The 26,366-nt window shown below is 58.1% G+C and overlaps 9 protein-coding genes across 9 annotated transcripts; 7 read left to right on the forward strand and 2 right to left on the reverse strand.

Moving 5' to 3' along the window:
• Window positions 1-142: 142 nt before the first annotated feature.
• srb5 (Mediator of RNA polymerase II transcription subunit 18) lies at window positions 143-1,002 on the reverse strand (the record flags this gene model as incomplete). Its single annotated transcript, XM_066773747.1, has 2 exons — window positions 143-476; window positions 530-1,002. The coding sequence occupies 2 exons, from the start codon at window positions 1,000-1,002 to the stop codon at window positions 143-145; spliced, it is 807 nt and encodes a 268-aa protein (XP_066636314.1).
• A 751-nt stretch (window positions 1,003-1,753) lies between these two features.
• Window positions 1,754-2,210, forward strand: SLS55_002266 (uncharacterized protein; the record flags this gene model as incomplete). The annotated part of the gene is made up of 2 exons (XM_066773748.1): window positions 1,754-1,832; window positions 1,927-2,210. The coding sequence occupies 2 exons, from the start codon at window positions 1,754-1,756 to the stop codon at window positions 2,208-2,210; spliced, it is 363 nt and encodes a 120-aa protein (XP_066636315.1).
• A 2,874-nt stretch (window positions 2,211-5,084) lies between these two features.
• Window positions 5,085-5,338, forward strand: SLS55_002267 (uncharacterized protein; the record flags this gene model as incomplete). Its single annotated transcript, XM_066773749.1, has 2 exons — window positions 5,085-5,271; window positions 5,331-5,338. 2 exons carry the CDS (start codon window positions 5,085-5,087, stop codon window positions 5,336-5,338), a joined length of 195 nt encoding a protein of 64 aa, XP_066636316.1.
• Window positions 5,339-6,338: 1,000 nt separating this feature from the next.
• On the reverse strand, window positions 6,339-7,503 carry HEM2 (Aminolevulinate dehydratase; the record flags this gene model as incomplete). The annotated part of the gene is made up of 2 exons (XM_066773750.1): window positions 6,339-7,247; window positions 7,303-7,503. 2 exons carry the CDS (start codon window positions 7,501-7,503, stop codon window positions 6,339-6,341), a joined length of 1,110 nt encoding a protein of 369 aa, XP_066636317.1.
• Window positions 7,504-9,416: 1,913 nt separating this feature from the next.
• Window positions 9,417-11,035, forward strand: SLS55_002269 (uncharacterized protein; the record flags this gene model as incomplete). The annotated part of the gene is made up of 2 exons (XM_066773751.1): window positions 9,417-10,722; window positions 10,782-11,035. The coding sequence occupies 2 exons, from the start codon at window positions 9,417-9,419 to the stop codon at window positions 11,033-11,035; spliced, it is 1,560 nt and encodes a 519-aa protein (XP_066636318.1).
• A 2,212-nt stretch (window positions 11,036-13,247) lies between these two features.
• CYT2 (Cytochrome c1 heme lyase) lies at window positions 13,248-13,779 on the forward strand (the record flags this gene model as incomplete). The annotated part of the gene is made up of 2 exons (XM_066773752.1): window positions 13,248-13,360; window positions 13,503-13,779. The coding sequence occupies 2 exons, from the start codon at window positions 13,248-13,250 to the stop codon at window positions 13,777-13,779; spliced, it is 390 nt and encodes a 129-aa protein (XP_066636319.1).
• A 1,061-nt stretch (window positions 13,780-14,840) lies between these two features.
• Window positions 14,841-16,269, forward strand: SLS55_002271 (uncharacterized protein; the record flags this gene model as incomplete). The annotated part of the gene is made up of 2 exons (XM_066773753.1): window positions 14,841-15,958; window positions 16,044-16,269. The coding sequence occupies 2 exons, from the start codon at window positions 14,841-14,843 to the stop codon at window positions 16,267-16,269; spliced, it is 1,344 nt and encodes a 447-aa protein (XP_066636320.1).
• Window positions 16,270-19,906: 3,637 nt separating this feature from the next.
• Window positions 19,907-22,685, forward strand: SLS55_002272 (uncharacterized protein; the record flags this gene model as incomplete). Its single annotated transcript, XM_066773754.1, has 2 exons — window positions 19,907-20,224; window positions 20,310-22,685. 2 exons carry the CDS (start codon window positions 19,907-19,909, stop codon window positions 22,683-22,685), a joined length of 2,694 nt encoding a protein of 897 aa, XP_066636321.1.
• Window positions 22,686-23,946: 1,261 nt separating this feature from the next.
• Window positions 23,947-25,131, forward strand: SLS55_002273 (uncharacterized protein; the record flags this gene model as incomplete). The annotated part of the gene is made up of 2 exons (XM_066773755.1): window positions 23,947-24,112; window positions 24,269-25,131. 2 exons carry the CDS (start codon window positions 23,947-23,949, stop codon window positions 25,129-25,131), a joined length of 1,029 nt encoding a protein of 342 aa, XP_066636322.1.
• Between the last annotated feature and the right edge of the window lie 1,235 nt (window positions 25,132-26,366).

The following is a 26,366-nucleotide window of genomic DNA, read 5'->3' on the forward strand; positions in this document are numbered from 1 at the left end:
TGGTGGCACATTACGCGGGCACTTTGTCAACGCCGGTCTCTGGGTGGAGCTCCACCTCAGGTAGTCTGGTAATCTTATCACACGGCGGCATCCTATGCGGTCGTCTGCTCTCCGAAATCCTGGGAATCTGGCTTGCACATTCTCACCCTGGTCTAGGCTTGACCCGGGTGTCCAGAGCTAGTCTCTCCGCAGGCTCCAAATCGATCACGCCCTTCAACGTTCCTTTCAGCGCAAGGAGCTCCGCCTGAGCCTTTTCTCGCGTCTCTGGCTTATAATTGTCCTGAATCTTGATGGACACCTGCACAACATATGCACTACTCTTGTCGAGGGGCTGGAGGTCTTTGAATGGAGGGAGACTCTCGAGGGGGGAATCGCGCGATTGCTCGAGACTGGGGAAACGGAGGATACGATGCAGGAGGATCGTTGCGTTCTTGTGCACGAACTGAAAGCCTTCGTCAATGTACTCAGACACGTAGCTGTGATACGTCAGCCCAGCTCGGACCAGCATTGCGGAGGGATATTTCCGTACTTGTACATGGTCGCTTTCATGTGTGCGTGGGGATTGCCAGCAATGAGATCTGTTGTCTGAACCCAACGCGTGGTGACGGGTCTCTGGCCAGCCTCTGGGATGTCCTGGAACTGAACAGCCCAACCCTTGCGTTCAGCGTCGGGATTCGCCTTCTCTTTTGGGGCATGCTCTGTCGACGCCGCACCGTCTGCCTGCGCAGAGCCGAACTCGGCCTCGTCCAGCTCCTTCACCGTCTGCCAGTAGAACATGTCCTTGGACAGCTGCTCGCGCGAGGTTGCGCGCTGGGTGGTCTGCACATTCTGACTGGCGCCGACGGCGTACTGGCGCTGCACCGGGTCGCGCTGGGGTCGGTATACCACATGGTGCTCGATGACGCGCTGAGGTTGGGCGCCGGCGATTCCGGCGACGATGTTCAGCAGCTGCTCGAGGCGGGAATTTGGCAGCTGGGCGAACAGGAGCAATTCGTGCGGCATGGCGGGGTAGGACGCTGATTCTGCTGTGGCGTGGCAGGCATGCGACGATCGGACGCGGTTGACGCCGGCGGGCAGGCGCGAGTCGCGATGGTGTGGGGAGGGTGGTCCGACCGCGCGATAAGGCCGGATGACACAAAAAATCGAGGGAAACAATGGCAGCAGCGCCCGCGCTTGCTTAGAAACGCAGTCCAGGCGCGCACCAAACGCGGCATGCAATTGCGATGGCGACATCCGCCCGCAAGGGCACGACCCCCGGGCCCGCTCGCACCTCCGCCCGCAGCGCCGGACTCCGCTCGAACAATTGTCAGTCCACCTTTTTGTTGTCTCCGGCCGCCGGCCTCGCTTACCTTACCTCAGACGGCAGTCTACCCTGGCTTTCGTGCGTCTCCGAGGCCGTTGCCGCCGCCCGCGTCTTCGTTTCCGCACTCCGAAAACCGCAGCCCACTCCGCCGTGACGCGCCTGCCTCGAGCAACATTTAGACCTGCGCCTGCCCACATTGAATCTCCGTCTCCCCATCCTGCGCCGCCCACCTCCTCCACCCGGCTCCTCCTCCAGCACTTGATCTTGCGATCAGCGCCGAACGCCTCCAAGCTCTCCAACGGACCCACCTGCAATTACTAGCTCCGGCCGACTTTAGCCGTTCCGCTCCGATACTATATCAAGCTCTCGCGCACTCTTCCGACTTACTTTTGCTACCTCTCCCACTCCACCACGTCTTCGAGCAACTACACAACTCCCCAACCCGCCAAAATGTTCTCTGCCACCGCCCGCCGTCTTGCTCAGCGCCAGCCGCTCATCCGCTTCCTTGGCAAGCACAACCCTCCGGCCCGTAAGTTTCCACCCACCTGCGCTTTCACATGCGCCTCGGAAGAGCCGTTCGATTTTCGCGTGCGTGACCAGTAACTGACTCCACGTGCCGACAGACATCGACCACACTCCCCGTGCCCACCCGGCCGCTCCCTCGCAGTCCCTGCCCGAGTCATTCGCCAGCTACCGCCAGAAGGCTCAGCAGCACGGCCCCCTCAACAAGCGCACCTTCTCCAGTGGCTCCATTGGCAGCCAGCCCGGCTCTGCTCTCGGCTCCGTCCAGCCTGGCCAGGGCGAGTACTTCGACCGCAGCGAGCTCCCTCCCCGCTTCGGCCGCCTGAGCTGGAGCGCGGCTGAGATCGAGGCCGTCGAGTCTGGCGGTGCCAGCCTCGTTGCATGAGCGACGAGCGCACGCAATCTAAAAGGAAGCAGAAAAGCACAAAAAGACATGCATAACGGCAATGGTCATGACCCCATAGTGTTGTGAAAACACATGGCTCGACGTGGATTATTGATGAGCATCAAGGCGGGGGGCTACTGCCATGGGGAGGTCGCCGAAAGGCATCACGGCGCGCGCTGATTCGCGCCAGGTGGGAACTGGAGGAACGGAAGCCGGGTGGATGGAACGAATAGAGATTGGCACTGCTCGAAGGACACAAAGGCTAGAGTCGCCAGATACCCAGTCCTTCGTCGATGTTAGCCCTGCAAGTAGTTCACGGATGTCATCAATTACACGTCACTTCATACCCCTCAAAGCTCTTCCAATTGCATCTCGTCTATCGCTATCTTGACAAGTCACGCTCTGCGTCTCCAACACATGTGAGCGAGCAGGCCAGACACGCCACAGTTTTTGCAGGGTAGGTGGTCCATGCCCCGCGAAATGAGGGGAAACATGAGGCCAGTGCGCAGCATTGTTCAAGAGATCCTTGAACCCGTTCGCGCCCGTCAACCCGCCAGCGGACAACCGGATCATGTGGTTATCACGCGTTCGCGCTACGCTAAGCTTTGGGTCTACCATAGTGCTCCTTGTGCTATCAAGCAGGATGCTTAGCGGATTTAGAGAGCAGATAGCAAAGAAGTCCTTTCGGACGCCGTGGGTGGAGCACCAATCATTCCTAGAGCACCGAGTCCGGATGGAGTAGTAAACGAAGATGGGCAATTAGAGCGCGTACGCCGACTCGTCGGACGGAGTTAAGAGCAACAACAGGACGGTCGGAGGGATAGCGCGTGCCAACGACGTAAGCAACCAACTCAACGACCTAACTCCCGTTCAGCCGCTCGCTGGCGTGATCGAGGGTCGCAAACGGATTCAAGGACTCATTTCCGGCCACCCGTTGTTGCGCAACGGTGTGTGACGCCATTTGTCTCCGATTTCCCCGTGGGGGAAAGAATAAGGCGTTTGATACCTCGCAGGGATCGGTTGGATTGTTGCGTGTCGCATTTTGTTTCCCGATGACATGGCCCGACGAAGGGAAGAGCTTCTCATTGGGCGATGGAAAGGCGACCCGCGCAGGAAGATATGTACTGCTTTGGGAACGGACTGAGCCATGGCTTCCTGAAGCTGGCGAAAGAAAGCATTTGGAAATGGATTCCGCACCCTCGCGCCGTGTTTCGCCGTCCTCCCCACACTTCGTATGTCACTACTTTTTAGGTGTGAAGATGAGCGCGATGGCCGGGGGCCCAGCTGGCTGGCACTTTTTATTTTCTTTTCACAATGAACGATTTTCCTTACCTCGCGGTCTGCCGCGGTCTGCTTTCGCGATTCTGTCTCGATTGGGAAGCACATCGCAAGAATTGCTGCCGAAGATGCCGCTACTCGCTGCCGCTGACGCCGGCTTCGTCATCCACAATTTTCTCAGTAGGCGAAGATAATTAATCGTACGACCGCGGCCCACTTGGTGCTGCAACACGTTCTAGATGGCCGGAGACAAACGAGTGGAGGTGAAGGTGGTTTTTCCTTCGAATGACGTGTCCATGACTTTGCTGGTCCAAGCACTTTTAGGTGAAAGGCTCAACATAAAGAGTAAGCCCAGGACAATTATCGTCACGACCGTGGGAGATTGAGTTCACGTATAAATGCGCTTTGGACGTGTCACTCGCTGCAGTCAATCTCTCTGGAAATCTTAAATGGGATGGGAAAGCGCACTCGTATTTGTCGTTCCACGGGGCTCTTACAGGGACAGTCGTCGGACTCATTGCGTAAGAGGAGCATGTTGCAAACACTGGATGTTGAACAGCATGAACATGGCATTGGAGCTGCCTGGACTACGACATCATGATAAGGCTTTGTTCCGTAATTGCATTTCTTTTCGTGTGAAAATATCGGTGTTTCTCTATGATGCTGCCTGCAACAAAGAAGTTGCGTCATGGACTTCCTCGTGGCAACGGATTGAGCGTATGTGCGATTATGCGCCAGTCGAAAACATCCAAGTAAATTGATAGAAAACGCGTCACATGCTGATCTCATGACGCTGCGCAGTCTAGAAGCTGTATCAGAGTTGATGAGCGAGCAAGCAGCGCTTATATTCCCTGCTGGAAAAAATTCGCGCCGTAATCCTGGACCTGATGTCGCAGCCTGGCTGATACAGGCTGCAGCATCATACGGTTGGATTCGACCGTTGTCTCTACCGATTCATTTGCTTAGGCACTTTCCATAAAGGAAACAGGATGTCAGCGGTGAGTGCAATTTCCATCGGCATTGCGCCTTTTTTCTGATCCAGGAATATGATAACAGACCGACTAGAACTATCTCTTAACGAAGATGCCAGAAGTGAAATCAACAGAGTCAGGCTGTTGGGGGTCTGGTCAGCCGTCCACATGTTCTATTCTTCAATATTGGTGCTGATATGAGGCATGAAGGCTACTTACGAGACCTCAGCAGCGTGTTAGAATGCTGCGGTCTTCCATCCTTGATTTTGTATATCCTTGATAGCTCTCTGCTGCTTGGAAGAGGCACACGGATCCTCCGAACTAAGCCCTCCGTTATTTGACCACACAAGGCCACCAAAAGTACCACACCATTGTGGATACAACCAATTAAGAGGGTCTGTTCATGGAAAACCTCTCAAACCCGTTTTCTTTTGATAATAAGAGAAGGTAAAGACAACACAAGGGGAAAACATGAACTATTTTATACCAACTTCCCATGGCCTCAGCAGTTTCGGTCAGAGAACTGGGTATCAGCTGTCACAACATCAATGCAGTCACGAGGATACCACCATTCTCGTGCCACACCTTGAAATAGGCGTCCGGAACAGCGAAGCACTCCATCACGATGGAGGAAACAAAGGACCTGATGCTGTACGACGTGCCTTTGAACGTCAGCGAAGATAACCTGCCCCCGGAGAACGTCATCCTCTCCGACAACCTGGCATACAAGGTGTTACGCGTGGCTCTAATCACCGGTTGCCTCACGATCCGCCAGCTTCATCAATACTGGCCAGCCAACTACACCACGAAGGGTTCCCCCACGGATAGCATCGAACCGCTGGGCCGACCGGCACTACTGACCAGTAATGAGCGTTCTGATTTCTGGCCATTCCTTTGAGCAATTGGGACATTCACAGAGCGGGGATCCACCAATGGAACCCCCGGGGACGGAGAGGCAGAAGGGCCGACGACGAGCGCGTCGGAGGCAACTGGCAAGGGCACTATGCATGGACAACCCCGAGAATCCGGAGGCTAACGAAGCGCCGGAAGCCATGTGGGGCTTAAGGTTTTTCTTGAGAAACAATTTGATCTACTACGTGGATCCGGAAGACGGAAGGCACCGACTATGCATTCCCAGCTCAGTCGAGCAGGAAATCTTCCAAATGGCACACGATAACCAGTGCCATGGAGGATTCTGGCGAGCATATAATAGGATCAGAACAGGGTTCCTGATCCGAAAGCTGGCAAAGAAATTGAGAGCCTATCTGAGGCACTGCCCAGTGTGCCAGGTCTGCAAAGTATAAGATATGAGATCCTCCCGAAGACGCACACCCCCATGTGCCTTCCACACAGATTCCGAAACAAAATATTTAGGTAGGTAGTTGAATACAAGATCCGGATAGAAATATAAGTTTTAAATTTGTGAATTTACGTGTGGATCTTGTATTCAACTACCTATCCCACGTAGAATTGATCTATAAGGCAGATCCGGATGGGCAATTTCTTTTGTCACCCGTGGCGGGAGTATGTGCCGGTCGACGAAATTAGTTACTGTTTTAGTTAGCTCGTACTGGTTCCCTTGAGGCCGAGGCACCGCGGAGGTAGGTGAAGTTTCGACGTGGATATCATTCGCTATATCAAGACAGTAGTCATGTCTAGGCAGCTCCGATACATCTTGGAGCCTTTTTTTTGTCCATCCACAGTTTAAAAATTGACCTGACATGCTACAAGTGGGAATCCCGAGAACCAGTTACCTTCCCAAAACGCCGTATACCAATTAACACCGAAGCAGTGTCTAGCCGTCCCAAAGAATGTTGTGAGGGAGCTTTTTGGGGAATAACCGTAATGACTTTATGCAAGAAGAATATGACAAGAAAGCTTAGTTGCTGAGCCAGTCCAAGAACTCCGGAGTGAAGTAGCTGACAACGATGGTCGCGCCGGCGCGAAGAATGCCTTGAGTAGCCTCAAAGGCCATGGTCTTGAGGTCGAAAACGCCCGCCTTTGCGCCTGCGTGGATCATTGCGTACTCGCCAGAGACCTGGTATGCGGCAACAGGAAGGTCCTTGCCGATCTCCTTGGCATCGGAGATAATGTCCAGGTACTGCGAAGCCGGCTTGACCATGATGATATCAGCGCCCTCGTTAATGTCGCGGACAATTGCACGTCGTGCAAGGCCACGGCCGCCAGGAGGAAGCTGGTAGCATCGCCTATCGCCAAAAGAGGGGACCGAGCCAGCGGCGTCGCGGAACGGACCGTACAAGCAACCGGAGAACTTGGCGGAGTAGGACATGAGGACGACCTGATGCGCGATACCGGCCTCGATGAGCTTGAGTTTGATGGCGCGGATGCGACCATCGTTCATGTCTGAGGGTGCGACACAGTGTGCGCCAGCGTCCGCATAGGCCATAGCGACATCGCTGATTCGGTCCACCGAGAGCGCATTGTTCAGGCTGCCGTCATCGCGCAGAATTCCGCAGTGTCCGTGTGATGTGTACTCGCAGAGACAGACGTCGGCGGTAATGAACAGGTTCGGGAAGGCCTTGCGGAGCAGGCGAATCGACTGGATGACGGGGCCGTCGGGATCGTCGGCGGCGGTTCCGAGGGCGTCTTTGGCGCCGGGCGCCATTGGAACACCGAAGAGAATGACAGATTGCAGACCCTTGCGAATGAGGGGAGTGAGGAAAGGTACGAGGCGGTTGATGCCACGGCGGTACTGGTTGGGGAGCGAGGGGATCAGGACTTCCTCGTCGGGCTGGTCGGAGACGAAGAGCGGGTAGATGAGCATTGACTGCGGCACGATTAGAAATAGCTACGAGACGGCGAGAGGATGCTGCGAAGCGTACCTTGGTCAACTGGCGCTCGGCCTGCCATGAGCGCGCGAGAGGGTGGCAATAGCCGCCATGGAGCTGACTCTTGATGTCGCCGGAGATGCTGACACTGGTGGCAGCTGTGCTGGCGTAAGAGCGGGCGCGCGAGACCTGCGAGCGGCGGTCGTCGCCGTTGTCGCGGTAGGTCAGGTCGGAGACGAGCGAGGAGAAAGACATGTTCGAAGGGGCGGGATGCAGAGGGAAAGCAGCGGAGGGGCAGTAGGCGCTGGAGGTCGAGTCGGGTTAAATTATGGAGGAGGCTCGGGAAGGGCGGGTCGAGACGAGAAGGGTCTGAACGCAGAGTGGCGCTGCGGCCGACAAGGGCCGAGGATGGGGCAGCGAGTGCGAATCAGCGCGCAGGCCGTGAAAGCGGAGTCCCGAATACGGCACCGCTGAGTGGACGCCGCTGCCGAACCGGCCGAGAGCAGGCTGCTGGTGTAATCGCCGAGCTAGGGAGCAACGCGCCCAGGGAAACTGCAGAGGGCTGAGAAGACGCTGCAGCTAGCCCGCCAATCACAGCCCGCCCGGACTATTGCCCCGAGCGCTGCTCTCCGACTGCACTCCTCAACACCACGGCGCGACTATCCTGCTGAAGGGGTCGTCGGGGGTCCTGCCGCCAGCTCTGTTTCGTGCCCCGTCGCCGACGCAGCGCCCGCCCACCGCGCCGGCTCTTGCCGCCCGCAACGGCTCTGGGCCGCCGGCCCCTGCCCGCATTGCTGCTATTGCGCAACCTGTGTCGCTATAGACGTGGATTGGCACAGATCTTGCCATGCGGCTATTTTTATTGCGGGAAGCCTGAAGGACGCGGGGGATTCGCGGGCATTCGGCGGTGAAGCGCTCCAGACAGGAGCGGCAAAGTGGAGCGACCGACACGTAGCCATTGGTAGGAGCGCACCCATGAGCCCACCGGGATGGGGATGGGGCTGTATAAGAGCGGCACACAGGCCCCTCCCGCGTCGCCGTCGCAGGGCTGAGCGCAGTTGGAGGAGGAGCTATGGGCCAGAACAACTACCATTCGAGATGGCATCCGCGCCTGCCCCGCGTGGGCGCCGCGACCACGCGCGACGCCAGTTCCAACGTCAAGTCGCTCGACCGCGTCCTCCCCGCCCTCCATCTCCATCTCGCCCCCGTCTTTGCCTCGTCGTTCTCTCGTTCCGCGTCTGTCAAGAGCATGGCGACCTACGGGAACCGCCTGCGCGGCCCGTCGTCGTTCAGTGTCTTCCGCGACGACCATGGAGAGCCGGGGGAAGACGCTCAGAGTGCGTCCCAGCTACCGGAGAACACTACGGCGCAGCCTCGCTCACAGCATCCCAGGCCATTCGAAGCTGCAGAAGCGCCCGCCCCGTGACGACCGCCCCCGTGAGCGCCCCGGCAAGACCACCCTCACCCGCGCCAAACCCTCAACCACCCCCCCTCTTCCGCATCCCGCCTTCGTTTCCTCTACCACCTCCGACGATCCTGTCGATCTCTCGCGACCCCTGGCCAGCCCTGATCTGCCCCGCGATCCAGAGCCGCGCCTGTCTTCACGAGAGCCGCCTGCATCGCAGCCTCTTGCCCGCCGTTCGCTCCAGCCGCTGTTCACTCATTTTGGACGCCCCGGCGCGCCCGACCTCACTTGCGCATCCGCATCGCGTTCGGCTCCGCGACACGCTCGTTCAACTTCAGCCTCTACTGACAGGGCCATCGTCCATCGCCTGTCGTCCACTCTTGATCCTGCAGCCACGCCTTTGTCCCGCCGCGCGCCCGCAGCTTTAAGCCAGCTTTGGTCCACGCCATCCTCACCAGAGCTGAGTCCGGTCACCTGTCAACGTGCTTCGCTCCGAGCAAGCGGGATCGACGACTTTCCGGCCGACCACTACCAGATCTCAAGACCTTTCGCCGCAAACACCTCTTCCGGCAACCCAATCGCTGAGCAGCAATCACTGTCAGATCACTCCGACACCCTCACAACAAACGACTCATCAGTCCAGCAGCCAGCGTCCGACTCCACTGACGTCACCCTCACTGACGCTTTCACTGACGCTCCTTCTCTTGCGCCGCGTCCAAAGTTCAGCTTCCGAGACAGGCGCGCGATCAGACACGTCGAAAAGATGGACAACCCGAATGCCTCAACTGCGAAAATGAGTCCGAAGCCCGAAAATCGTGACCAGTCCAAGGCGCGTAACGCCAGCTCCGGCAGTCTCTTTAACAAGTTCGGTGAAGTCTTAGGCGAAAAGACGACCAACCTGAAGCGGTCCCTGCCTTTTAAGGCTTCAACAACTTCGCCGAAGCCGACTGAGAAGATGAAGATTGGTGCTCCTTTCAATGCGCGCCAGGGAGCTGGAGCCATGGCTACCCCGCCTCGTCGTCCAAAGGCAGGTGAGGATGCCCGCACCTGGGGCACTCCCGACCTCGTCGACACGAAACCCAAGCTTCCTGGAGGCATCGAGCAGCAGTCTGAAGCTCAGGTGACGACGACAGACGGCAACTCGGGCACTGGTGGCACTCACTCGACGAGCCCAGTTCATGACACTACGGGCATCTCTGAAGCCGAGCAGAAGAACTCCACTGTGAACAAGAAGAGTTTGGATCGTAGTTCCTGCTCGATTACCGCCCTTCCGCGGCCCCCCGCCAGCAATGGTCTTCGCGGATTGATGGCCTCTGCCCATCGCTTGAGTAGGCTGGCTCTCAATGACCCGTTTCCATCCGCGGGTAGCGACAGTGACAGTCGCGCTGAGAATGCTGGCGATGCCCGACAGCAGCAGGAGCGTATCCGCCCCAAGAAGTCTTCGATCTTCGAACAAATGAAGAACACATTGAAAGGGCGCCGTCACAAGCGCAGTAACACTACAGTCCAGACTCAGGTGGACTTCCATGAATCTGCGCCTCAAAGCAGCTTGCGCACGTCTCGTTCCGCTGCTCTCCTGACTTCCCAGCCCGCCGTAAGCTCCGAGCGCTATGGCGGAATTTCTCCACCCATGGAGGCTGCTCTTAGTGAAAGCACGATGGCACCCCCCGAACTACCTCCCATCAACTCAGGTCCCGCCATGACCTTTTCGAGCATGAGTCTGCTTCAAAGCCCTCGCCAAGATAGCCGCGACGTCTCAGCTACGGCGCCCAAGAGCTCACAGGGCGCTTACGCCAGTCGTCCCACCGAGGAGCTTCCTGCTTTCGCCAAGGAGAGCTCTATGCCTGAGGGTATCGAGGTCTCGGGACACAACGGATTCCACCGCATGAACCCTCTGCGCTCGCATGCCAATGTCATGGAGTTCGCTGAGGCCCCTTCGGTTGCTGTTCCTGCTCGCATGGCCGCCATTCCAGAGGACAAGGCCGTAAGCGTTGCTAGTCAGAGCTCTGCTGTCGGCGGTGCTACTTCTATCTCCGGACAGAACGCCGCGGAGGCCAGTGGACGAGAGGGTGAGCCACCCGATTAGTTACCCGAAATCATGCCAAAGACAGACTAACTGCAACTTTAGACAGAGTGTCGCACTTGAGCAACGTCGGCGATTATGCCAGCAATGCCATGGACTCTTCCTCCTCTGTGGCCTCCTCTGGTATGAGCCTCATTGTCAATCTCTCGAGTGAGAGCTTGAGCGTTACTACTGACGGTGTTCCTAGCGGACAGAACCCCAACCGCAACATGATTGTCATGGGAAACGATATATGGCTGGTCGACGTGAATGGATTCCTGCACCACTATGAGGAGATCCCCTACCCGGTCGCGTTGTAAGCGCATCTAGTGTCATGAGCAGCCTTGACACGACTCTTATCCTCCGGGTTTCTCTCGATACGCCGCTATACGTCCCTTGATCATTAGGGTGCCTTCGACTATCCTACCGTTCTCGAAGGCTTGCACAAGGACATTTCCACAAGGTCCTCACTGGGTTTCCACATCGACTCGCCACTATACTCCTCGATGGCATTTCTGAAAGACTCACACTCGATAACTAGGCCTCGATGGTTAAAGGCTAGTTCCAGTGACACGACCAAGGCTCGTTCCTATCTTCCACTCTCGAGTACTTCTTTCCATCACTTGCTGCTCCTTCCGAGCATCCTTCGTCATCGCCCTGTTTCATCCGGCTTCACTCCACGGCTTTCAGCATAATGTTCTACGGCGCGGCTTCACTTTTTCGGCATGTTTTCCGAGCGCCTGTGCTCGGCTCTCACCTGGCTTACGCATATGAGGAGTCTCATCTGGTCTTCATTTCGGCTTTTGCTTTCAACCAGGCCTTTCCCGGAGATGATCGTTTTACGCTCAACTGCGGCTGGATTCGATACGAATGCCTCGCTCAATACATCTGATCGGATTTCTGGACGAAAGTGTCACAATCGGGGATTCGCTGGGTGCGGCACGCACGATGTACAAAATGGCTTGTTTTCTTCTTTTTCCTTATGCCACACGATTCCAAACGATCGGTTACGACTGGCGATTTCTTCCCTTTCCATTCCGGGGAATACAAGACGGTGCAAAATTCAACGAAACGGCAAACATGGGAACGATCATGGGACACAGGATAAACGGGTGTTTAACGGACGGCGGGTCTGCTTTTTTGTTTTCTTTCCTTCTAGATCTCACAGGCTGGAGAGGGCGGTCAACTGGCCTCATTGCTTGTACTATACGGGAAGTCCCCGAATGCCCTCATAGAAACGCAAAAAAAACTCCAGGATAGTCAATGCGAATTGATTGTCTTGGAACCATGTTGTGCTTGAGGAATACTGTCGAGGGTGGTAGCTGTACAGCAAGATTACTGAGTTTTGATACAACCTAGACCGCACTTCCTTCGCCTCTGGATCCTTCTCCAGCATACACCACCATCGCCACCTATCCTACCGTCAACCATCTGTCCTCCAAGCTCAAAACAAGCTGCGCTCAGTCAAACCAGCCCGAAGCACTAGGGGAGGCGATGACGAGGATAGGGGGAAAGGTATAACATACTGAACAGGTGGATACGGCTATAAAGTGACGCACGCATTTGTGACGGAACACTTCGGCAATCATGTAGCCAGATGAATATTCTCACGTTTGTATCAATTCGACGTGACTGTCAGTCTGGTTATGTTCCATCGGAGACCCCAAACACCGGTTGGGGAGAATCGTTGGCAAGTGATCGTTGCAACTGAAATTGCTAAAGCGGGTGTTTTGTGAGTTGAGAAAGCGCGGTATGAATTTTGAGACGCCGTACAGAGCCATCTATTTCGGGTGCTCTTCGCTGATAGCGCGCAATAATAGCCTGCAACGGCTTCAACCACACCACAATCCCACATCCTCCACCAATCAAAATCGTCCCGTATGGAGTGGAGCAGCTGTCCGGCAGATGGAACAAAGTCCGTGCGCGGACGACCGGCAACCGGGAACAAGGGTCCGTTCCGCGGGCGACCACACGCTTGGCGCGGGCCCGAACTTTAATCGCATCATCGCCGAACTTTTTGTTTTCCCTCCCCATCGTCCATCAATCGGCATTCGTCACCCCAACGGCAGCGTATTCCCGGTCCCCTACCACCACTGCCACTACTCCTGTCCCGCAATGGCCGCCGCCGACGGAGAAGCCCAGCCGACGGCCTGCCCCGTCGACCACCACGCCCGCGCCGCGTGGATGGAGCAAGCCCAAAAGGCCGCCGCAGCCGGGGAAGCCGCGCCGCCGCTACCACCGCACCCAATGCCTACTCCCCCAGCCTCCGCTCCCACCAAGCCCGCCGCGGTGGCGGCGGCGGTGGCCGACGGCTGCGACTCCTCGAAGCTCGACCAATCCCCCAAAAGCGGCGGCTCCTCGATCCTCGGCTACCTCGGCCTGCGACAGGACCGCGAGGTGTCGACGATCCCGCGCGCGATCCCGGGAACGGAACAGGTGGCGGCGGGACAACCACCGGCGGCGCCGGCGAACAATGAGGGCGAGACGGGCAGGGACCGGGCGTCGGGGAACTGGATCTACCCGAGCGAGGAGATGTTTTTCAACGCGATGCGGCGCAAGAAGTTCGACCCGCGCGTCGAGGACATGCGCAGCATCGTGCCGATCCACAACGCGGTGAACGAGCGGGCGTGGAAGGAGATCAAGGAGTGGGAGGAGGGGAGAGGGAGTGAGAGGTAAGCTTTTTCTCCTGGGGGCGTTTTTTGGGGGGTGGAGGTTTCTCTGCCGGAAAGGCTTGGATAAAGCTGTATTGGGCTTGGTTGTATTTGGCTGACTTATTCTGTTTTTCAGTTGCGGCGGTCCCAAGCTCGTGGCTTTCTCCGGGAACTCGCAGAAGTTGACGCCCCGCGCGCGGTTCAACTCGATCCTCGGATACCAGACGCCGTTCGACAGGCACGATTGGGTCATTGATCGGTGCGGGACGACGGTCGAGTACGTCATTGACTTCTACTCGGGCCGGAACGAGGGCAAGTCGGGGAAGAGCTTGAACTTTTACCTGGATGTTAGGCCGAAGCTGAACAGCTGGGAGGGTGTTAAGACGAGGGTGTCGCGGTTTTGGGGCTTTTAGAGTGTATGAACATGTCTCATGATGCATTGGGCTGGAGTTTGGGTGGCTTGAAATATGTAGTGTCGGATGTATTATTATCCCTGGAAAAGGAGAGACGGATACCCCTCTCATTCACACTTTAATCTACACGCATGGATGCACATAGTCCTGGAGAACCCAGGTTAAATTAGGTTTGGCGCCGGGTTAGTCGTGGTATGCGTGGTCATTCGGGAATCTGTTGGCTGCGAGCACTCTTGTTCGTGGTGAGTTAGAGTCGAGCGTTTGTTCGACGCTTCGTGACTAAAATCGGCTCCTTGCTGTATTATGCTGTTGGTGGGCTGGATCTTAAAGTCAAGTGAAAAAGCTTGTAATCTCATAGTCGCGCGGGCGATTCATTTCCTCGCATGCGAGTACAGCAAGCTCCAGGACTATGAGTATCAAAAGGAACAAACATTGCTTCCCCAATGCACCAGAGATGAAGTTCCCGTTCGGACACAACTGCTTAGCTCGGTCATTTCTGATCGATAATGAGAATTATATCGACTGCACATACCATGACTTCACTGGGAGATTTTCAGAGTATGCGCCACTCTTACTATCTATATGATTCATTACAGTCGGCATACCAGCGTTCTGAAAGGAATAGCTGGCGTAATAGTCTCCTTGTTCTTCTTGATCCTTGGTTTGATGCTTGGCATTCCCAATCAGGGCATGCTTCCCCAATTGCGTATATCTCTCGACCTCTCATCTGGGATGGAAGTTCTGGGCTATAAGGGACCTTTGGAGTGAGGTGACGCGAGCGAGCCACTTCGTCTGTCTGTCAGAGTCGCCAGTCACCTCTAGTTGGCAAGTGATGAGGCACCAGATGCCAGACATGTCACCACTGTAACTACAGCCAAAGGGCAAAGAGAGCTGGCCATTGCACCGGTCGCTCCTTCCTCGTTTGCCGCGGCTTCCCAAATAGCCGCATGCCCACAGCCGGGTATAAAAATTCGCCTCTCGTCACTTTCCGACTCTTCCTCCACCCTCACCTTGGTCCGACGCTCCGCACCTTTGACCAACAACCCCACGTACGATCCACCATGGACAAGTACGTGATCTCCCCGATGACCGAGGTCCCGTTCATGTACGAGGACGACAAGCTCTTCGAGAAGTACGAGGGCACCGACGTCGAAGTCATCCGCGACGTCGACTTCGCCGATGAGCAGGCCTTCAGCCACGAGAACATGGAGCTCGAGACGCCTCACCCGCCGCTCAGCCTGCTCAACGAGAACCCGCTGGAGTACATCATGGAGTTCATGTTCCTGCAGCGCCCGGCGCGTCTGCGCGACTGCGACTGGGAGTTCTGGTGCCTGCACTGGCAGCCCATCACGTTCCGCATCCTCGAGATCTGCACCGAGTACTGCTCTCAGAAGAACGTCGACCTGATGAACGAGAATGCCGAGCTGGAGCGCGCCTACAAGAACCTCGGCCCGCGCCGCACCACGGTCCTCACCCGCGAGGTGTACGAGGCGCAGACGATCGAGCGCACCCGCAACCCGCGCAAGAAGGGCGAGAAGCCGTGGAATCGCGATGACCACATCTGGTGCATCTGCGAGGGCGTCAAATCCTTCCCCAAGAACCTCGCCAAGAACCAGCGCTTCAAGAGGCTCCTCGGCCTGCCCGTCCCCGGCCGTGACTACGAGGTCGTCCGCGGCGTCGTCCGCAATGAACTCGACAAGCTCCACAACATGCCCGCTCCGGCGCCCAGCGTCGTCAAGAAGAAGAAGGCCCCCGTTGCCGCTACCAAGGTTGGCGGCGTCCGCCGCAAGGCTGCCAGGACCAAGACCCGCACCGCTCCTGCTTCGGATGACGAGGATGACGACGACTACAACGACAGGATTGCCACGCTGGCGTCCTCGCACCGCTCCCCCTTCCTCAAGGCGTCCGGCGGCCCTGCCGTCGTCGCCTCCTCCAGCGGTGGTCCCCGCAACAACAAGCGCAGCGCCAACACTTCCAAGCGCGCCATCAAGGAGCGCCCCAGCGAGGATGAGTTCGTGCTCAGCCACGCCTCGCCCAAGAAGAAGGCTAAAGCTGCGAACAGGAAGAAGAAGAGCCAGGCGGTCCAGGACGGCCAGTCTTCGAGGATCCGCTTGACGGCGGCTGAGGAAAGCAAGCTACCCAAGGGCAAAGCCGTCACCGTCAAGGATGAAAACGATGTGTAGGTGTCGCGCTTGCTCCTTCCATTCCCTTCCCCTCATTTCCGAGTGGAAGCCTTGATAACCATAAAGTTTCGACTGATTTAGTGTCCACACCATCCTCGGCTCGCCCATCCACTTCCAGGACCCGGCTACTTTCGCACCTGACTCCGACGACGATGACATTCCCATGCGCCTGGACCAAGACGACAACTTTCCCATGCGCCTGGACGAAGATGTCGAAATGTTTGATGATGCGGCTATGCTGAACCTTGCGGTTGATCGGATGGAGTACAGGTATGGCTGCGAGTCTGACGGGTCCGACAAGACGTGAGTTGCCTTGCCCCCTTCCTCTGTCCGAGGTGGCGAGTGAGTGCGTCATGCTGACCCATGGTGTTCTGTGTTGCAGCATCACCCGGGACAGCTACAAGCGCAACGTCAACGGAGCTTGAATGTCTCGGCCACTCCGCTCTTCCGGCACGGCTTTGCATACAGTCACCGGCTTTTCTTCTCTTTTCATTTGCTTTCTCTTGAAACACGGATAACTCTGGGGCGGCCTTCTAATATCTGGATTGAAGTCTTGGACATTCTGAGGGTTTCTTTCTTCTTTTCACAATCGGTCATCTCTGGGATGGATGCCTTTTTTTCTTTTCTCTAATTGCCAGGCACGGCTGTCGATGGAAGGGGTGAGCTTTCTATTGGCGATCTTATCATAAGTTGGCACGACTAGCTAAGCTGGAAGCGAAATGCATGTCTGAATTGCCAACTTAATGTGTCTTGTACTGTGTCTGTGTATCTGCCTCTGTCACGTACCCTACATGAACAGTAGGAGTCGGGCAGACGGGTATTTCGACACCGGTGGCGACTATCCCGCCACCTTTGGGGCAGCTGATGGGGAAGAAGCCTGCTTCAAGCCAACCGGTCGGCCCAGACGTACATACTTCACGCACGCAGGAACCGACCTTCAGATCTATCACATTTTCTTGCTTCGAATGCCCCCACCGAAGACCTGGCGCACTTGACGTTGCGTTGCGTTGCATCGCATGGCATCGCATATGCATTGCGTCTTGTCTTCTTCAAGGAAGGCAGCGAGGACGGACGATACTGCTGCTTGCGAGATAGTCACGGTCGTCTGGTCTCGCCACACGCATGAAGAAAAAGGCGGGCGACCGGTCAAGCGGGTCTGGACTGCTCCGACTCCACCGCATTGGCATGATGGCCCCCTCCAAAAAAAGCGCAGCCAACGGGGAACGGAGGGAAAAGCAAGAATGGGGCGGGCGTCGTCTCCACACATCATCGACATTATTGCTCTTCCTCTCACACACAACGTGCATGGAAGGAGGCAGCGAAGCGAAGGGAAGAAGGCAGATCACCGGTCGGGCAGCACCGCTCTGCGGGGCCCGAATCGCGCCGCTTCGTTGCTTACCGCAGGACTGTTGTCGAATGTCCCCGCCGCCCGGTGCGCGCCGCGAGCGAGGAGACAGAGCAGAGGGCACCCGCTCTCGGACCCGCGGACGGACGTTGCGCTCTTCTTCATACATCGCTTCGGCGTCCGATTGAGATCTGAAGAAAGATAGTCGAGCGGTGTAGCGCCCTATCGAATGGGGACCCTTTGACCGTTTGATTGACATCTTGCCCGCCAAGCCTCAGATTGCGAAAGATGCGGCAAAGAAGTCGGTGAGAGCATGTGTACACGTTGCTGGTGGCGGTGACGGCCAGGCCGAAGCCGGTTGATTTCCTGTGATGGATGAGTTTCTGATGAAAATGGGAGCATCGAGCGTTCTCTCCACTTTAGAGGTCACTTGTGTGACTTCTGCCGCCCCCCGGTCCTTCATGCAACTCTCGATGCGCCTCGGACCGGGCCTGTGGGCGGCGGCAAGCGGAGCCAATGGGCACGCGTGCGAGAGACGGGGCAGCCGCGCTCGATTAATAGCGCAGTCGCGTCACCGCGCAAGAAGTACTCGGCGCGCGGCGGGATCTGGTGGCTCGCGTTATTGCAATCCACAATCCTGGCGGCGGCAATGGATCCGACATCTCCAGTCGGTTCCTGGCTAGAAGCTCGTTCTGGGCGGTTTCGGATTCGCGAGGGCGTCGGCGGGATGGTGCGCGCTTTCTCCCCCGCATCCTCACCGTGGCTGGCTGTGGGCTGGACCGGGGCCGTCGGCGCGAGGCGGCAAGGCGGCGCAGGCTGGCGCAGCTATGTATTGTTCCTTCCCAGGGACGGCGGTTTGCCCTGCTGCAAGCTGCCCTGCCGTGCCGGCATCGGGCGGCAGGGCTCAGAGCGATCCGGGTCCCGCGCGGGGTAATGGCAGCATCAGGCTGGCCTCTCGGCTGCCGATGTGGTGACATGTCGTGCAGGTCTGTTTAAAGTGCAGTGCGGCGGTTTGAGCGAAAGCTTGGATGCCGACCTGCGGCAGCGACCTGAGGCAGCCGCACGTGGCACGGGCTCTCGAGGGCCACAGGGCGGCAGCCGGCGCACTGGCCGCGCCTCAGGCTGAAGACAGTTATGGCTTTTTGGGGCAGCTTGCGCCACAGTGCAGGAAACCTCCGGCCGTGCACGCGAAGAAGCAATCCTGGTGCACTGTGGCACCGCCCAGCCCGCTCCTAAGCCCTCGCTATCATTATTATTCCCGCATCTCGAGCGGCTGGGCTATTGAGCGAGTGAGGCCGGCCGGCCGACTGCGCGGCGAGGCGAGGTTCCGCTAGTCGGTGCCGGCCAGTCGCTCACCCAACCAGGTCTGCATCCGACGTCCGATCCTACCAGGCCACGCCTCACACCATTGCCGTTTGCTGTCGTCGCAGCCGAGCCGAGCCAAAACCGTTGCGTGCCGATGCGGGACGATCTGGCTGACTCGGGGCAGGCGGGCGCTCGTGTCTCAAGATTGCCCGACGCATCAAGCCGATGTCTCGTGGCGGGAGGCTTTGGGCGGAGAGTGACGGAGACGGCCTCTGCCGGAGGAAGACAGTCTCCGGCGTGTGGGCGGAAGGAGGGCTCGGGGCTGGGCGCTAGCTCGCTGCTGACGAAAAATCCTTTGTTAATTCGAGGCAAGCAGCGGATCCGCTGCTGGCGTCGATCCCGCTTGGCTGGCGGGGAGGGTTGCAGGTTGCAGCCTCTGCGGCGGCGGGCAGCAGGGATCCCCGAGGCCAAATGTGCCAAACGAAACGGCACCCGTCGTCATCGTCTGTCCCGTCCGAGGCAGCCCCGGGCCTAGCACGCGCTCAACGTGCTCGCCCTCCGCAGCTGCCTGTGTGACCGGCGCTGCGCATGGCAGTCCCTGCTGGAAGCGTCTGGCCGTCTCCGCACGCGTCGCGACGCATTGCTCGTTGCGGCAGTGGCAGCGCGCCAAGCCCCAGGCCACGGAAAACTCTATGCCGCAAGCCACACGGCCACGGCCAAAGCACCCCCCCAGCCCAGGTGCGCGGTACGAGGCCCTGCCGACGTATGGGGGATGAGCGGTCTGCCGACAGGGTCTGCCTCTTTCTTTGACCTGGCCGTCGCGCCTCGACAGCGACTCTGCGACACACACACGCACTCCCAACCCTAACTCTCCCCTCCCCAGGCCCTTCCCAGGCCCCAGGCGCCCGCCCGCCCGGCTCTCGCCCCAGGAAGCGTGCTTCCCGCCGTCTCTCCGCGCTGCACGCCAATAAGCTTAACCACCCGTCCCGATCGCTCGGCGCGCCAGCCCTCACGTTGCGCCACTGCCCTCCACCACCCCCCAGTTCGAAACCAGCTGCCAGCTGCCACCACCAAAGGCCCGCGCCCCGGCGAGCCTCGACTGCGTCCCCGCCTCCACAGCGAGGGAGCTAGCGCTGCGCCGCCGGCTGTCCGCAAAGGGAAAGGAAGAAAGAAAAGGCCCGCACCCCTCGAGCGGCGTGCAGGGCGTCGTCCAGGCGCGTCCTGCTCCCAGCCTGCTCAACCTCCAACCCACCTCCCATCTGCTCCCCTCTGGGACAATGGTTGAGCAAGCAGCATGTCGACCAGCGATGGCGATTTCGAATCCCGCGGCCCCATCGTGCTTACCGTGTCGATCGCGATGATTGTCTGCTCGACAGTCTTCGTCGGCTTCCGCTTGACCTCGCGCATTGGCATTGTCAAGAAGGTCGGCTGGGACGACTACTTCATGGCCTTTGCCTGGTTGCTCGCCTTCGGCCTCTCCTTTTCCATTTGCTACGGCGTCAAGTATGGCCTGGGCATGCACGAGGTCAACATCCCCAATTCTCAGGACCCGCCACTCAGGAGACTGGAATATGTCTTCACCGTTCTTTACGTAGGTTCCCCTGGTTTGCGTGTCTCTCTCGCCTTGCAATTTCCATGACGCGCACTGCACTCGACTCTGCGCCTCGTTTGGTCAATCACAGCTGACCGTGCGGCAGAACCCTTGTCTAATGGCCACCAAAACGTCAATCTTGGTCTTTTACCTCTCCCTATCCAAGAGCCACCGTGCCTTCCGGTGGGGCGTCATTGCCGACCTTTTGGTCGTCAATGTGGGCGGTGCAGCCCTCACCGTACTCAACATCGTCCAGTGCCGGCCGATTAGCGCCGCATTCGTAAACCCCGCGCCACCGGGTGCCACCTGCACCGATATCGTCACCCTTTACCTGTCATCGGCGCCGCTAAACATCATCACCGATCTCGCTACCTTGTTCCTGCCTATGCCTATTCTGACATCGATGCGGCTCCCGAAAAAGCAGAAGACCATCCTTGTCATCACCTTTGGTTTTGGTGTATTCGTGGCTGTTGTCGACGTTGTCCGGATCGTCTATCTCCAGTCGGCCGCCACAACTCGTCTACGGGACATTCAGAACCATGTCAAGAATGACGAATCGAGGAACTACGAACAGAGCGATTTCTCCTGGTACGCCTCCCTATCGTTCTTGTGGAGCAGCATCGAGGTCAATGTCGGAATCTGCTGTGGATGCGTGCCTGCATTGAAGCCTCTCGTATCTCGGTTCCTACCAAGATTCATTCGGGATGCGGGAGAGACCGTTCATTCCGTCACCCACCTCCGCGAGACATATACGGACAACGAAATGATCAACGCACAGAGGATACCATCTGCTACTGATCAATCTCCAGCCATACCACCACCAACCGCATCCACGGAAGCCGAGGAGCCAATGGGAATGCTGGATTTCCTGACCACTCCAAATATGAGGGAACTGCCGGAATGTGAGAGAACACCAACCGCCTTGACGAACACAACGAGGCACACGAGCCCGCGTACTCCCACTTTCTTTGATTTTGTTTACCTGAAGAGGAAGAAGAGCTTGGTCCAGTTGACCAATGCCGAGTCGGTATTTCCCGTTACCATGGTCACTATCCTGTTTTTCCTGTGGGGTTTTGCGTACGGTCTTTTGGATGTCTTGAACGCACAGTTCCAAGCCATTGCCGGCATGTCCCGCGGTCAAACAGTCAGCATCCACAGCCTTTATTACGCTGGCTACTTTGTCGGACCGCTCACCTATGGACGCATAGTCCTGAAAAAATACGGATTCAAGGCCTGCTTCATGTCCGGGCTGTGTATCTACGCTTGCGGCACACTGGTATTCTGGCCCTCAGCAGTCTTGACCTCTTACCCGGCCTTTCTCATCTCGAACTTCATTGTGGGCCTTGGCTTGTCCACCCTGGAAATTGCAGCGAACCCATTCACTGTACTTTGCGGACCTGCCAAATACGCGGAAACACGGATCAACATCTCTCAGGGGGTGCAGGCCATCGGAACCGTTCTATCCCCGCTCTTGGCCAAGAAGGTGCTGTTCAAAATTGACGCCGACTCGCTCATCGACGTGCAATGGACCTACCTTGGCATTGCGCTCTTCGTGGTACTGCTCGCCGTAGCATACTATTGGATTCCCATTCCCGAGGCTACGGACATAGAACTCGAAGACATTGCGGAGCGCGGGGATGATGCGAATCATGCACGCATCTTCAACGTTCGCGTCATCTGGATCACCCTGGCAATGGGGGTCCTTTCCGAGTTCTTCTACTGCGGCCTTCAGGAATCCATCTCTACAAGTTTTGTCACGTACATGAATGACGTCGCGTCGTATATCGACACAACCGACCACCTCGCTTATTCCCACACTGCCTTCGCTGTCTCACGTTTCCTTGCAGCTTTGGCAACCATCTGGGTCAAGCCCCGTTACGTCCTCATGGTCTGCTACGCCGGCGTGCTAGCCTTTTGCGGCGTTTGTTTCCGTGGGACGGGGAACACGGCCGCGGTTGGTATCGTCTTCGTTTATTTCTTTGAAGGACCGATCTTCTCGCTCTTGTTCGCCCAGTCGCTACGGGGCATGGGTCGGCATACCAAGGAAGCGAGCGCCCTCCTCACGGCCAGCATCTCCGGAGGTGCCATCTTCCCACCCATCAACTTCGCCGTGGAGAACGGCGCTGAACCCGGGCAGTATGGATATGGTTTCATCGTCCCGATTGCCGCAGCTGCCTGTGGCGCTCTAATGCCGCTGTACTGCAACCTCTTCCCCAAGGCCATTACGCAGGTCGATCCCATTGACGAGGCGCGTGCAGCGGAGCTAGACCCTCCGATGAGCCCGACCTCGGGCGCGCCAGGGACACCGGGGTCGAGGCTGCGCACGCCACGGCTGGGAACACCCAGGCTCGGCACGCCGTGGAGCGCGTCGCGAGTGCTGAGGGGTAGCATCGCAAAGGTTGTGCGCAGGATGGACGGGAAGGAAGAAGCACCGTCGATACAGCAGAAAGAAAGGAGAAGTTGGCCGAGCTTGGAGTCATGAGAAGAAGCCATGCCCCAGTCGACGAAGAATACTCGACCTTCCACACCACTCCAAGCACTTGAAGGGCATCGTCTGCCCTCCAAACCATTTTGAGAACCATGTCGAACTATTGTCGACCACCTCGCCGTACATGAATCTCACTTTCAGGCGATGCATAGATCGCGGTACATAAGCATTGGCTGGCGTTCTGGGAGGTTTGCTGCTTTCATTTCACCTTCTTCATTACCACTCGAACTCATGTCATTCGGGATGATATCATTATTCTGTACACTGCATAGCATGGTCGCGCGCGGGATTCTTGACGATCTGAATCTGCGAATCTTACGAAAAACCAATGTGCGGGGGTTATCTGTTTTTTCTCTCGTCCGACATGTTCCAAAAACCATTGGGTGGCCATCTACCTGACCCTTTTCTTCGATATTCGCTCGAAACCTTTTTTTCGCGGAGAGATGATATCCCCGGGGTGGTCTTTTGATCTTCTTCTTCCTCTTCAACGCTTTACTTTTTGTAATAGTTTTGAGCTCCGCCTATCTAACGCTCTGGTGTTTTTCTTTTTTTAATGTATAGAGAAACATCCTTCGTGGTATGTACATGTGGCTCGCTGGCTGGCTGGCGCGGGATTGAGACGATCAGGGAAAAAGCCGGTCATGTACATACATGTGCGTTTTTATCCGCTCCATATACGGCAGCGGCATGATAGCGGAGGAATCATGTCGCCGCGGAGGCAGGAAACGGCAAATCAATTGCATAATAAAAACGTCATTGAGTATAAAGCTCTGGTATCTGGAGTGCAGTGCATCCGTGAAAGCGTGGCATTATTTCACAGAATAAGCTTTGTGAAAGATGATGATGGAAGTAGGTAACAGGAGCTTAAGTCCGGAATTTGAGTCCTTCTGCAAAAGTCAATACGACGCTGGGGGACCTTGGAGGAACAGGAGTGATGCTCGATGCGGAGATCAGCTCACTTCGTACGAGCCTTGAGACTGCTCTTGGCGGGCAGAGCGGCAACGACTTTTCCACGGAGAGACGGAGTTAGACTCCTCTATTTCCGCGATGGGCGGCGGGGTTGACGACGTCCTGCATGCGTGCCCACGCAACGAGCTTGCGGGGTCCAGGGGGAGCAGTATGTATAAAGACCCCGTTGTCGTGATGGTTGGATTTGCACTCCGCCCTCAACGTCGACCCTGATACCTTTGTACACAAACAAGAAGCTCCCAGCGGCAAAAGAACTCGAGGACTCGATTGATCCGCAACAACCACAATGACTCTCCCTACTCGTCAGCTTGGCAAGGACGGCCCCGAGGTCACGGGACTTGGCCTGGGCTTGATGGGCTTGAGCATAGCTTACGGCGTGCCGAAGCCTGATCCGGAGAGGATGGCGTTTTTGGACAAGGCGTACGAGCTGGGCGAGCGGAATTGGGACACTGGTATGTTTTGTGCTCTACATTTCGCCTTCTCTCATTTGCTTGGAATATACATGCGCCTATCTGTCACGGACACGCAACGTATACATGCCGTGTACACGCCATTTCCCTAGACGCCACAAAACGCAAAGAACACACCGCTAACACACACACTCCCAGCCGACATGTACGGCGACAACGAAGACCTGCTCGGCCGCTGGTTCGCCGCCAACCCCGGCGCCCGGCGCAACATCTTCCTCGCGACCAAATTCGGCAACCGCATCGACGCCGACGGCAACCGCTCGATCGACTCGTCGCCGGCGTACTGCAAGGAGGCGTTCGCGCGGTCGCTCTCGCGGCTCGGCCTGCCCAGCGTCGACCTGTACTACTGCCACCGGCTCGACGGCGTCACGCCCATCGAGCTGACGGTGCGGGCCATGGCGGAGCTGCAGGCCGAGGGCAAGGTGCGGCACCTGGGGCTGAGCGAGTGCTCGGCGGCGAGCCTGCGGCGCGCTTCCAAGGTCGCGCGCATCGCCGCCGTGCAGATCGAGTACAGCCCGTTCGCGCTCGACGTCGAGAGCGAGCAGGTCGGCTTGCTGCGCGCGTGCCGCGAGCTGGGCGTCGCCGTCGTCGCGTACAGCCCCCTCGGCCGCGGCATGCTGTCGGGCGCGCTCAGGAGCCCGGCCGACTTCGCCGAGGGCGACTTCCGCCGCCAGCTCATGCCGCGCTTCAGCGACGAGAACTTCCCCAAGAACCTGGCCCTGGTGGACCGCATCGAGGGCATCGCCCGGAAGAAGGGCGTGACGAGCACGCAGCTGACGCTGGCGTGGCTGATGAGGCAGGGGAGGGACATCATTCCCATCCCGGGCACGACGAGGGTGGATAGGCTGCAGGAGAATCTGAAGGCGTTGGAGGTGGAGCTGACGGAGGAGGAGGATAGGGAGATTCGGGAGGCGAGTGAGGGCGCCGAGGTGGCGGGCGAGCGCTATCCCGAGGCCTTCATGAAAGCGTGCTTTGCAGACACCCCGCCGTTGGAGGGTTGAGCTTGATTCGGCTTGCTTCGGCTTGCTTCTTGCTCTTGCTATTGTGGAGGGACGGGGTTGGGGTCAGGGTCCTTCGCTAGCCAATGGGAGGGCTTGCTTCACTTCCACTTTCGACCACTTTCACTTTCGACTTCACTTCAGCTATAATAACACAATACCGCCGGCCGACCCAGTTTTCTTCCTATTGTTACTATTGTCACTCTGAAACACTCACCACGCAGCCGTGCCTATAAGTTTTCCGCCGCACTTTCCGACGACCACTTCCTCTCCTTCTCCAGACCTTCCACCAACAATCACTCCACCACCACGACCACCACACCCACAACAACCACAACCACCACCACAACCATGCCCGCTACCACCACCAACCGCCCGGCCAGCGCCCCCACCGGCCCCCCGGAGGGCTTCGTCTTCGACTGCGCCGTAAGTCCACACACAAACCACACCCACCTCCCCCTCCACCATCCACCCTCTATCCACCCATCCACACGCAGTCCACTTACAAGTTCCCAAACAACAGAGGCAATACACCAAGAACGGCGAGCGCTTCTTCGCCATCATCTACAAGGCGGACCCGCAGCAGCAGCCGGCTGGTCCGGCTGCTGTTGCTGGTCCTGCCGATGGCGCTGCTGGTCAGCCGTCCGCCGCCCGCCCCAGCGCCGCCGGTGCCGCCCCCAAGCGCGCCGAAGAGGAGAAGGAGGAGACGAAGAAGAGGAAGCGGTCCGCCCCTGCTGGTCAGGTGGCGGCCGCCGAGCAGCCGCAGCCCCGGCCCCAGCCCCAGCCTCAGCCTCAGCCTCAGCACCAGCACCAGCAGGAGGAGGAGAAGGAGGAGCAGCCCAAGAAGAGGCAGCGCCTCAGCAGCAGCAGCAGCGGCGCCGGCGCCGTTGCCCAGCCCGCCGCCCGCCAGCCCGCCCGCCCTGCCGCCTCCCAGCCCGCCGCCAGCACCACCAGCACCACCACCCGCCGCGTGGAGGGCGTCGCTGCTGCTGCTGCTGCTCCGCCCACCCCCGAGGAGGCCACTGCCGCCGAGCGCCGCCGCCGCCGCCGTCAGCAACAGCAGCTGCCGTCCGCCCTGGTTCCCCATGGCGGTCGTCCCAGGGCGGCGGCGGCTGCTGCCCGCCGTCAGCCTGCTGCTTCTGCTGCCCCGGCCCCGGCTCCCGCCGCTGCTCCCGCCGCTGCTCCCGGCGCTGGTCGCCCTGCTCGCCCGCCTCAGGGCCGCCGTCCCGCCGCTGCCC

This window comes from Diplodia seriata (genome assembly GCF_021436955.1).
Source record: "Diplodia seriata strain FDS-637 chromosome Unknown scaffold_2, whole genome shotgun sequence".
Lineage (NCBI taxonomy): Eukaryota > Fungi > Ascomycota > Dothideomycetes > Botryosphaeriales > Botryosphaeriaceae > Diplodia > Diplodia seriata.